The sequence below is a fragment of the Nelumbo lutea genome, chromosome 6 (assembly GCF_056320005.1).
Source record: "Nelumbo lutea isolate HS-2025 chromosome 6, American lotus-T2T, whole genome shotgun sequence".
Classification (NCBI taxonomy): Eukaryota; Viridiplantae; Streptophyta; class Magnoliopsida; order Proteales; family Nelumbonaceae; genus Nelumbo; species Nelumbo lutea.
In genome coordinates, this window is record NC_142689.1 from 23,359,378 (window position 1) to 23,371,987 (window position 12,610).

At 39.5% G+C, this 12,610-nt stretch overlaps 1 protein-coding gene across 4 annotated transcripts in view; it reads right to left on the bottom strand.

Annotated features, from left to right (window-relative positions):
- Positions 1 to 12,610, bottom strand: part of LOC148847943 (SPX domain-containing membrane protein At4g22990-like) — a 60,526-nt gene that overhangs the window by 17,392 nt on the left and 30,524 nt on the right. For all 4 annotated transcript variants that reach the window (XM_088950565.1, XM_088950567.1, XM_088950569.1 and 1 more), the window contains one exon: positions 9,919 to 10,220. In XM_088950565.1, coding sequence (XP_088806691.1) covers positions 9,919 to 10,220 — 302 coding nt within the window. The remainder of the gene's footprint in view (positions 1 to 9,918; positions 10,221 to 12,610) is intronic.

Here is a 12,610-nt window from a genome sequence, read left to right on the forward strand (position 1 = left end):
ATTACTTAAAGGATAAGGCGATCTACTATGTTTTGTAAGTTCACAACTTTCACATTTTAACCCAAACACTTCTACTGACTCAAACAAGTTTGGAAAAAGACTCTTTAAAGACCCAAAAGATAAATGAACTAAGCGGTTGTGCCAAAGCTTAATCTTACTCCATTCATCTCACGGCCAATCCCAATTACCTTCTTCGTTTTCAGATCCCGAAAAATACACCAATCAGGGAAAAAAGTTACCTAACAGTTTTGGTTTTTAGTAATACTACTAGCTGAAAGTAAGTTAGCAATAAGCTTGGGAGCATGCAAAGCTGAGGATAGGGTGATGGTATTTGATAATATGATGTCTCCCTTGCCAGAAATTGGTACAAGAGAGCCATCAACAAATAGAAACTTTGTCTCTCCCAGAGGATAAACAATAGGTGCTAAATAGAGTAGATATGCTGGTCATATGATCTAAAGCACCTGAATCTATTACCCAAGAAGGTCTAGTATTACCTAGGACAAAAGCATATTAAGCAGTAGCTCTTGTACCTATATGAGCAAGGGCTGAAGTAGGCTGTTGAGCTGATGTAGGCTGAGCTGAATTACTAAATTCATTTTCTAGCTCAGTCAGAGCAGCTCGGACTGCAACTAGGGTATCTAGAGGAGTGTCTCTTGTGCCTAATGAAATTGTATTATCAGTGTTGACAGCCATATTAGCATTCCCTTTCTTATTTCTGAGCTTTGTTGGAACTAGACGATGGTGCAACTTCCAACAGGTGTCCTTAGTATGTTTAGGTTTCTTGCAGTATTCACATATTAAGTCCTTAGCTTCCTTCTTCTCCTTACCCCCCCCCCTCCCCAGATTTAGGTCTAACTGCTACCAAGGCTGATTCGGAGGGTTGTTGCTACAACATAACCTTTCTCCTAGTTTCTTCACTATGCACTAGGGAATAGGCTTGTGATAAATAAAGTCACACTATCTCTTGTCAACAACTGTTGTCTTACAATGTCATATTAGAGTTCAAAACAGCTAGGAACTCAATAACTCTGTTAGTTTCAACTTGCTTTCTATATGTTGTGCATCTTTCTGACTCTCCCACTCAATTGTTTCAAGATGGTCAAACAAATACCTGCTTCTCTCCTTGCCTCAAATTTTAACTCATAAGCCCTAGCAACACTAAGAGGCTAAGAGTAAGTTTCCTTCATAACATCCCATATTTCCTTAGCTATTTTGGCCCACAAGTAGTTTCGGCTAATGTGTGGATGCATAGAGTTGCACAGCCATGTCATCACCAAAAAATTTTCTTGAACCCACCTAGCATAAGTAGGGTCCTCCTTGGAGGGTTCCTTCACATCCCCTAGCAAGAAGTTCAATTTTCCTATAATACCCCCAATAGCCATCATGGCTGATTGGGCCCATTCCAAGTAGATTGATCCATCAAACTTAACAGTTGTAATATGAAAGGTGTTTTCAGTCATGTTACCTGAACCACTAGTCCCAAAAGCACCTTCCCCTTGGTTCTTGTACTCCATTCTAAGTTAAGATGAGGCTTTAAACTAATGTGACAAGAAAAAAACTGTATTTCAAGGCTGATAACAGCCGACCTGGGACAATGATTTTGTAGTTAGATAACAGTCAACTATTGTCCTGGGATTGATATCAATCCTGAGATTTTCTATTCGTACCTCTCTGAATGAATAACAAAGTCCTTCTGAGTATCAATCTCAAGAAAATGTACTTACTTTATGAAGAAAAAAGCCCAGAAAACTGATTGCTACCTTCAGCCTTTAGACTTGATCAATCGATTACTGTCAGCACCTTGAATCTTGATCAAAGAACCAAGAAAAAAAAACTGATCAACACCTCCAATCTTGATCAAGAATCGATCTTGATCACTCAATTCCTGCCTAATTCTTCCTGATTACAAGAAGCTCTCTCCAATCTTAGGACAGCTGCTAAAGCCTTCTTGCAACCTCCAAGAATCAATCAAAATGAGGATCTTTCTGAACTTTCAGCCCTAAACAATTCTCGTGTGGTCGGCAGAATTAAATCCACATGAGAAACCCTAGACCTAAGGCTCTGATACCAACTTGAAAGAAGAAGAAAAACTGTTTACTGTATTACAGGTTTGAAGAGAAGAAAAGAGAGAAAGAGAAAGAGAGAGAGAGAGAGAGAAAGAATGAAGAGAGGAGAAAAGAAAGAAGGGGTTCAGTGGTGAATGATCTGCTGCCCCATACACTCCTTTATTTATAGCTTTTAGGATCCTTACAAGAATAGGAAATAAACAAAAATTAGAAACAATAAGGCCAGCCAGCCCAACTTAACAGAAATTAAAAACTAAAGAAATTAGAAACTACTAAAAAGAAATTAGAACTACTAATAAAAGAAATTAGAAACAACTAGGTGTGGGTATGAAACCACAGACACCAGAGCCTGAGTGTGGGTATGGAACCCCCTACTCGTGGCTAACCAACTATTTCTTCAATAATCAAGGAAGACTGTCAGCTTGATAGGGCAGATGATGGATATATCAAGGAGACCTTGGTACCTTTTCTATTAGAAAAGATAGATGAGTACTTTGACATCTAGGGTAGGCCCTTCATTCCATTGGATTCTTAGATTGACCAGTTCAACAGTCCATAGCAATGTGAGAGAATTGCTATCGAGGAGTGAGAGTTATTCTGAGTATTATCATTACCAAGTTGAGGTTTCTTTTTCCTTTTTGCACGCTCTGAATGAAGAATGCCTATGGACTACGATAGATACTTGTGCAAGGGCTCCATATATAGCCACTTTGCCAGATACTTCAATCTTTAGTTTAAGTTTTGTATCTGAAACACTGTCCAACCATGTCCTTTATGTATCTGGATAACAACGCTTTTGCTTTATTAATGGATGCTGATTTAGGTTAGAAATGGGTCCAGAATAATCAGAGCATTAAAACAACCAGGGAATAAGGGCTTAACCCAGTCTAATCATCATCATAATATCTAAGCCTTATCCCAACTATATGGAGCCAGCTACATGAATCCCGTTTTTCCATTCCATTCTGTTTAGTGCCAAATCCATTGTTAAATTATTAGAGTTTAAATCACTTCTTACGACTTCAACCCTTTTTGGTCTGCCCCTAGCCCTTCCAGCCTTCAACTTGCAACAGATCTGTTAGATTCAACTAAAGAGGGGTATTTTGGTCTTTTCCCCTAAGTAAGGTGTTAGCTGTATGTCTCCTCATATGCAGGGCATTTCAATCTTTGTAATTTTATTTTTGTAATGTTTAAGCATATGGTCAACTGGGTTAGACGAACAGTCTTCTCAGTTCGACACTATTCTTCCTCTTCTCCCTCTTCTCTTCTTTCTTTCCCTTTTCCACAGTTCGGCTGAACAGCACAAACATGGTATCAGAGCGCCATTGACAGCAGTCGATTACAGCTTCCTCAACTAACATTTCTCAGTTCTTCTTTTTGTTCGTTTTTTCTGGTGCAAGAAATCTGGGGTAGAAGACTGCGGCACAACCCAGATTCCTACAGCAACCACTAGGGTTTCAGATGCTTGACTTCTGGTGACAATGAAAGAGTACAGCAGTCGAGTGAACAGGAAAAAAAGGGTTTTTTTTCGTGTGGACTGCTGTCACCATGTGTGTGACAGCTGTGGTGGTCGAATAGGTGCAGTTGTGGTGGTTTGAACCCTCTAATGAGCAGTTTCAAGAGGGATTCTTTGTGGTTTTAAATCTGCATGTTAGCAGTACAGTGGTGTTTGCAGTGGCCAAATGTATGCTAAGGCAAGTACGTGGTGATTGCAAGTGTTTGTGTGGTAGCTGACGAACTGTAGTGCAGTGGTTGGAACTGCTTTTTTGTGTGTGACAGGCAGAACCGACTTTGTAGACTGAAATGGCTTCGATGGGTGATGTGAGTGGTGACCAAAAATCGAGTGTCTAGATGGCCTCCATCAAGCTTAATGGTAAAACTATGTTCCGTGGGCCAAGTCGGTGGAGGTGTTTCTGAAGGCTAGAAAGAAGAAAGAGGATGCTCAAATTATGACATGGTTGTGGAACAGTATGTAGCCTAGAATCAGTGTTAATTTCGTTCTTTTAAATATAGCTAGGGATATATGGGAACATGCCAAGAAACTCAATTATGGACAAGACAACACCACAAGGGCTTATCAGCTTTATCAGGTATACTTTAGTTTGCAGCAGGGAAATCAGACTCTTGAAGAATATTACACCAGTATGAAGAATCTTCGAAATGAACTTAATGTTATCATCCCTTGACTCCAGACGTCAAAGTTCAGCAGCAACAAAGAGAACAGCTAGATATTACTCGGTTCTTGGTGGGACCGAAAGCAGAATATGAACTTGTCAGAGCATAGATATTGGATGGGTCTGCTCTCCCTACTCTAGAATAAGTGTTTGACCATCTCCGTAGGATATCTCTCACCCCCACAGAGTGTAACATACCTTCCAACAGATCAGCACTTGTTGGCACTCAAGGTGGCTCTCATGGACACAAAGGAGGTGGTCGTACAGTTAAGGGAGGCCGTGGTAACCCTATGGGTGGTCGTGGTAGTGGAGGAGGTCGTGATTCAGGGGGAGGCCATGACAGAGGAAGAGGGAGCACTACTAGGAAATGCACACATTGTGGGAGAGAAGGACACAGTTAACTTCTGCTATGATTTGCATGGCCCACCATCAACATGGGCTAAAGATGCAGCTATTGGTGGTAGTGAAGTCAGTGAAATTCAACCAGTTGATCCAGGCTACCTCACATCAGAATACCAGTTGTTGGTGGTAGTGAAGGAGATGATGAGTATTCCAAGAGAGAAGTATGAGAGATTTACTCAGACCACCTCACATCAGAATACTGCCAGCCTTGCTCATTCAAGTATAGCTTGCCTAGCATCCAAACCTTCACCTTGGATAATCGACTTTGCAACCTCTAATCACATGACTGGGACTCCAGGTGTGTTTTCCTTTTCTCCAACCTTTACATCAAATAATGTTACCCTTGCCAATGGATCTACTTCCCCCATCTATGGTGTTGGTAATGTTAACACAACATCTCTTTATTTGACTTCTGTTTTATACGTTCCGAAGTTTCCTTTCAATCTTATGTTTGTTAGTAAACTAACCAAATCCCTCAATTGTTCTATCACATTTTACCCTTCCTCTTGTGTTTTTCAGGATCTAACGACAGGGAAAAGATTAGAGGAGGGCATGAAGCTGACGGATTGTATTATCTTGACGATGGTGGATCTATGATTGCACTTCAAACCTCCTTGACTCCTCTTCAGTGGCATTATAGACTCAGCCATCCACCTCTTAAAGCTCTCAAGCTTCTTGTTCCGTCATTGAGTCGTCTGTCATCTTTATAGTGTAGGTTGTGTCAGTATGGGAAACACCATCGGGTTTCCTTCAGTCTTAGAGTTGATAGTCGTATGTTGAGTCCTTTTGATTTAGTTCATTCAAATGTTTGGGGTCCAATCAGAATTGAGTCTTATAATGGTTACAAGTATTTTGTTTTCTTTGTTGATGGCTGTTCAAGAATGACATGGCTTTATTTAATGAAAGAAAGAAGTGAATTATTTTTCACTTTCCAAAAGTTTCATGTTGAAGTGCATACACAATTTGATGTTTCACTTAAAATTCTTCGTTTCGACAATGGTAGAGAGTATTTTCTTCATTCCAGCAATACTTGGAACAACATGGTATTATTCATCAGACATCTTTTGCTCACACCCCTCAGCAAAATGGGGCAGCTGAGAGGAAGAACCGACATCTACTTGAAACAGCTCGGTCTCTCCTTCATCATATAAATGCTCCTAAATGTTTCTGGAATAATGCAGTCCTGACTGCTTGTTTTCTCATTAATCACATGCCCTCATTTATTTTGGATGGTCATTCTCCGTTTCTATCTTATTTCCCACTTTGTCTCCATATCCTCTGACTCCTAGGATCTTTAGGTGTGTGTGCTTTGTTCAGAATCTTGGTCCTGGGCTAGAGAAGTTGGATGCTCGTTCCATTAAATGTATCTTCCTTGTGTGTTTTGATGTTATATTTTTTGAATCGGTTCCATACTTCTCTCCCTCTGATACCCCTTCTCCTCCTACAGAGGTTCCTCTTCCTCTTCTGGTTGATAATTCCATCCCGGTGGTTCCCATTATGCCTAAGTCTACACCTTCCCCAATGCAAGAGAGTACTGAAAGACCACCAATTCATCAAGTGTAGAGGCCAGCACCTCCACCACCTTCTACTCCGGTGGGTGATCCAACTCTTTCCATAACTAAATTGCCTTATGATCTTGACCTTCCTATTGTGGTGCGGAAAGGTAAACGTAGTTGCACACTACATCCTATATCCAATTGTGTTTCTGTATCATACCTTTTTGCTTCCCATCATGAGTTTATTACCATGTTATCCTCTATATCCACACCTAAGGATGTTCAGGAGACTCTTACCTCACCAGGGTGGCAAAAAGCTGTGGAAGAAGAACTCTCTGCTCTTCATCACAATCATCCATGGGAACTTATCAATCTTCCCCCAGGAAAACATGTTGCTAGTTGTAAGTGGGTGTATATTGTTAGGTGTCTACCAGATGGGAGAGTGGAATGGCTGAAAGCTCGTTTAATTGCAAAAGGGTACTCTCAACTTTATGGTGTAGACTATGTCGAAACCTTTTCTCCAATTGCAAAGATTGGCTCAGTACATGTGTTGATTTCCTTAATTGCATTGCATGATTGGCCTTTCTTTCAGTTTGATATTAAAAATGCCTTTCTCCATGGTGATCTTCTAGAGGAAATGTACATGGAGCAACCACCAGGGTTTGTTGCTCAGGGGGAGGATGGTAAGGTGTGTAAGATCAAGAAGGTGATCTATGGGCTCAAATAGTCTCCCCGTACTAGATTTGGCAAATTCAATGAAGTGGTGTAGGAGTTTGGAATGAGACAATGTCAAGTTGACCATTCAGTATTTAGCTATGACTCGGTGGCCGGGAAGATCTTGTTAGTAGTGTATGTGGATGACATAGTCATAACTGGCAGTGATAGAGTTGGGATTGATATATTGAAGACATTCCTACAAGATCACTTTCAGATAAAAGATCTTGGGAAGTTGAAGTATTTTCTGGGTATAGAAGTTGCTAGATCAAGGAAGGCATCAACCTCTATCAACGGAAATATGTTCTTGACCTATTGGAAGAAACTGGCTTGCTAGGTGCTAAACCAGCTGAAACTCCCATGGAACTAAATGTGAAGTTGGGAAGTGACACAGGTGAATTGTTTGATAATCCTGGAAGGTATAGAAGGCTAGTGGGAAAACTGAATTATCTATCACTAGGCCCAACATCTCTTTTGCTGTTAGTGTGGTAAGCCTGTTTATGCAGAAACCTCGAGTGCCTCACTAGGATGCAGTTCTTAGAATTATGCAGTATTTGAAGGGGGGCCCTAGGTCATTGGTTACTATACAAGCCAGGAGGTGATTTTGAAGTAGTTGGATACACCAACGCAGATTGGGCTAGCTTTGTATTAGACAGGAGATCCACTACAGGTTATTGCACCTTTCTGGGAGGAAATCTAGTGACATGAAGAGCAAGAAGCAAGTTATTGTAGCAAGGAGCAGTGCAGAAGCAGAATACAGGGCCATGGCACATACTACATGTGAACTAGTATGGTTGAAGAATCTACTGTAGGAAATCGGTTTTTCAATAAGCAAACTCATGAAGCTACATTGTGACAACCAGGCTGCAATTCACATCTCATCCAACCCAGTTTTTCATGAGAGAACTAAACACATAGAGGTAGATTTCCACTTTGTAAGGGAAAAGTTCATCAATGGTGAGATAAGTACTGAGCATGTGAGAACAGGTGATCAATGGGAAGATTTGTTCACAAAAGGGTCGAGTTCGGGAAGAGTGAGCTATATATGTAACAAGCTGGGATTATATGATATATACTCTCCAGCTTGAGGGGGAGTGTTAGAGTCGACTAAAGAGGGGTATTTTGGTCTTTTCCCCTAAGTAAGGTGTTAGTTGTATGTCTCCTCATATGCAGGGGCATTTCAGTCTATGTAATTTTATTTTTGTAATGTTTAAGCATATGGTTGACTGGGTTAGATGAACAGTCTTCTCAATTCGACACTATTCCTCCTCTTCTTCTTCTCTTCTTTCTTTCCCTTTTCTCAGTTCGGCTGAACAGCACAAACAAGATCTTTAAAGGTGCTGTAGATGATCAACTGTCAACAGATATTACAGGTGCTGTAGATGGTCTCCTATGTTAAGATGAAACCATCTTACAGGTCCCTACTTATTGACAGTACAATACCCAATCAGGCCAGTTACACATGCCTACTGACATGGATATACCCTGAAACAGGGTGGACCTGCATAATAAGTAAAAAAAATGAAAGAACTACCTAGGAATATGCATCTAGGGATTCTCTAGGAGTCAGCATCTAGAGATGCCATTAGAAATCAGCACTTCTTAAAAGCATCAATGACATCAAAAAAATTAATCACTGGCCAAGTCAACCCTTTGATAAGACTAACTGTTATCTTTGAAGTAGAAAAAGTTTGGAAGACCTGTTTTGATATAAAAACTAAAAAAGAAAGAGAAGAAAAGTTTCTGCTGAGAAAGAAAGAGAAGAGAGATAGAAGAGAATGGGAGCCAAAATTACGTCTGGCCACCCCTTTCATTAGATTATATTCACAAATAAAAGAGAGTACAAAGACAAGTATGCCCTTAGTAAGTTGGCTACTTGTAAGAACTGAATAAACATTCTTAACTTAAAAAAATAAACTAATGGGCCTAATGCCCAATAACTCCCTAACTATGCTATGTAAATAAAAAATAAATAAATAATATCAGCCCAAAACTCAACAATAACTAATCTTGGCTGCTCATTGCTAATTAATCTATATAGATGGTTCACCATGATCAGAGAGAATTTTGAGTTGTATGATATGTTTGTTTTCCCATTTTCACATTCCATGACATGATGCTGTAATATCCAGATTATTTTTTTCTCATATTTTATCAATAGTTTTTTTTTTCTCACTAGTCAGTTAAAAGACTAGTGAGAAACTCTTTTCAGGATACAACCAGGAAGCTTCTCTCTTCAGATTGTAGGAGACCCAGCCAATGTGATTGGCAAGGCAGCCGGTAGAGGCACTTGGAGGTTCTCCCATTTGATTAATGAGACAAGGCATCTTGCAAGGTTCAACACGTAAGTTCTGAAATGAATATCAAGGGATTTAACTTTTCCAGGCTACCTACAATAGCTCTCTTCTCTTTGGATTGAAACAGAATCAGAAATTGGTATAAGCAAGGGGTTTGGAACAGACCCTTTGAGGCTCTCTAATTTGTTTAACGAGGCAATGCATCTTTTAAGGTCCAGTACATATATTTTGAAATGAATATCAATAGAGTTAAAAGCTATAGCTGACAACTCTGGCAGGATCACAGGGAATTAAGAGATGTGTATGGTGAGTCCTAACTACCTCAGGAAGCTTGTACAGCTACAGACAAAAGTCACCATTTTGACTTATATGCATTTCATATATTTTATACTAGTTAATACAACATTTTTTGTTGTTGGCATTCCAGGAAAAAGAAACATATGCTTACAAAATTCCACTCACACCCCTAAAAGACTGAATTGGTGGAAATTAGAGTAGAAAATAGCATAACTTTCTGAGAACTATTAAATAACACTTGCAGCTACAACTGACCATAAAGCAGGACATGAATAAGTAGCACTTGAGAGATGTCATATAAGATAAAAAAAGCATTTCAAATATATGAAAAAATAATCATTTAATAGTTGAATACCAAAACATTAAAGAGCTCAAGGCTTAAAATTTGTGAAAAGTGATGGTAGGTCAAAATTATACCTAACCTCAGAATAGGCATGGTTAAAGTAGTGAGAGATCTAAGTTTACATACCAGAATTAGCATGCTGTGGCACATTGTTCTCATGACTCTCACAAGGAGGTTCTCTAAATGAAATCCACAACCACAGTAAATATATTAGCCATGCCAGAGCCATAACCCAACCAGGTAAAGTATCCTCATTAAATGTGATATTGAAAATCTTAAAATTAGTTTGAAGTAATCCAGCAAGAGCAGGACCACATGCCATCCCAAGAGCACTTGCACTAACAAAACCTGCTGAAGCCTGCATACGTATTTTAAGTGGAACACAATCACTGATATAACGGCGGTTAACAGCTCTTGCAGAACCCAATCTGAAACATTGAAAAATATTGTCTTGTCAAGTCACAGGAAATGAAATAAACATTTACTTACCAAAAATGCTAGCATAAATTTGATGCAACTTGAAAGAGATCTGCTATTACATTAAAATTATTTATCATTACAAATTTTCACAGCCAATGAAATGCCAATTTACATAGAAACCATGATACATTATAGAATTTCAAATGCAGTATGCGATTACGGAGAAGAATGTCGTGATCAGGTAATCTTATACCATCTTAGCTACAGAACCTCAACCATGCAATAGAAAGTTTTTATCCTTTATTTCAATCACCTTCCAACCCTGGTTCTGTTAGTAGAAAACTGATAAGGAAAATCCTACAAGATGCTAATCTAAGCAATCCTAAGTTCTGAACTAAGGTGTCGTTGGGCATTGTGGTGAAGTCCTTATTGTGCTTATTAATGCTATCTGTTGAGTTATTGGGCTGATTTTATTTATTTTATTTATAACTTAGTTAGGAAGTTATTGGGCCTTAGGCCCATTAGTTTATGTTAAGTTAAATGTGTTCTTTAGCTTCTTAAAGTAGCCAACTTGCTAAGGACATACTTTGTACACTCTTTTTTATGAGTATATAATTAAAAGGAAAGGGGCAGCCAGATCTGATTCATTGGCTTCCTCTCATTCTCTTCTATTTCTTCTTCGTTTCTTCTCTAGCAGAAACTTTTCCCTTCTTTTTTCTTTTCACAAAATTTATATCAAAACTTTTCTACTTGGTATTGACTCCTCAAAGACTCCAGGTTCGATTGATACTGATCCAAGTATGCCCCTTGCTTCATCTGATGGTTTAGTTCCTACTGATATTACTAACCCCATTGTAGATGACCTTGACCTTCCTACTGCACTCAGAAAAGGGAAGAGAAAGTGTACTACTCATTATATCTCACACTATCTCTCCTATAATGGACTATCTCCTTCCTAACAGGCCTTCCTTTCCTCCCTCGACTACATGTCCATACCCAAGGGTGTTAGTGAGACTCTCTCCAAACCTAAGTGGAAGACATCTATGCAAGAGGAAATGAAAGCTTTGGTTAAGAATCAGATGTAAGAGATTATGGATCTACCAGAAGGCAAGGAGACAGTTGGATGTAGTTGGGTTTATACAGTGAAATACAAGGCAGATGAGAGTATAGAAAGGTATAAAGCAAGGCTGGTTGCACAAAGATATACTCAAACTTATGGCATAGATTACTTAGAAACTTTAGCACCAATGGCAAAGATGAGCTCAATCCGGATTCTTCTATCACTAGCAGCTACATACCATTGGCCATATTGTAGAAACCAGCTGGAAGATCCATATATACCTCTTTTTGTAAGTCCCCATTGAGAAAAGCATTCTTCACATCAAGTTGGAAGAGCATTGGTTGATTTTGGCTATACTCAAACCCAATTAGATCATACTCTGTTTGTGAAGAGGAGGGGTCTTTGGTGTCAGTTTTGACGGTGTATGTGGATGACACTGTAGTTACAGGCAAGGTTCAAAGTATCGACACGTATTGGCCCGTATTGGTCGATACGTATCGTGTCGAAACCCCTCCGATACGCCCCTATAGTGGGTGAATCAGGGGTCTGACCAGTTCAAGGGGTGGAGGCGACCTACACTAGCCCCCAGAACTGGTTTCAGAAAAAATAAAAAAAATATATAAAAATAAAACTAAAAAAGCAGTATTGATTCGCCTGATACGCCCATACCAGTATATCAGGTGTATCGATATTTTGAACCTTGGTTATAAGAAATGATCTGAGTGAGATTGATACCCTGAAGAAGAATCTGCACAAAGAGTTTAGAATTAAGGATCTTGGGGAGGTGAAATACTTTCTGGACATTGAGGTGGCAAGGTCAAAGCATGGAATCTTCATCTCACAGAGGAAGTATCTTCTAGATCTATTATATGAGACGGGGAAACTTGGGGCAAGGGCAGCTAATGCACCTATTGACCAGAACCACAGGATAAATGCTTCAGAAGGTGAACTAGTGAAGGATGTTGGGAGGTATCAGAGATTAGCGGGGTGGTTGCTATACTTATGTATGACACGACCAGACATCTCTTATGCAGTGAGTGTGATAAGTCAATACATGCATGTCCCACGAGTTCAGCATTGGGAGGCTATTGACAAGATACTTTCTTATTTGAAGGGACACCTAGGTAGAGGCATATTGTTTGCTGACCATGGACAGTTGAAGCTAGAGGCTTACACAGATATTGATTGGGCAGGGTGTCTACTGTCTAGATGATACAAGATCTACATCAGGAGTTTGCACTCTTGTTGGAGGTAATCTAGTTTCATGGAAGAGTAAGAAATAGACAGTTGTGGCAAGGTCAAGTGCAGAAGTTGAATACAGAGCCATGGCACATGGTG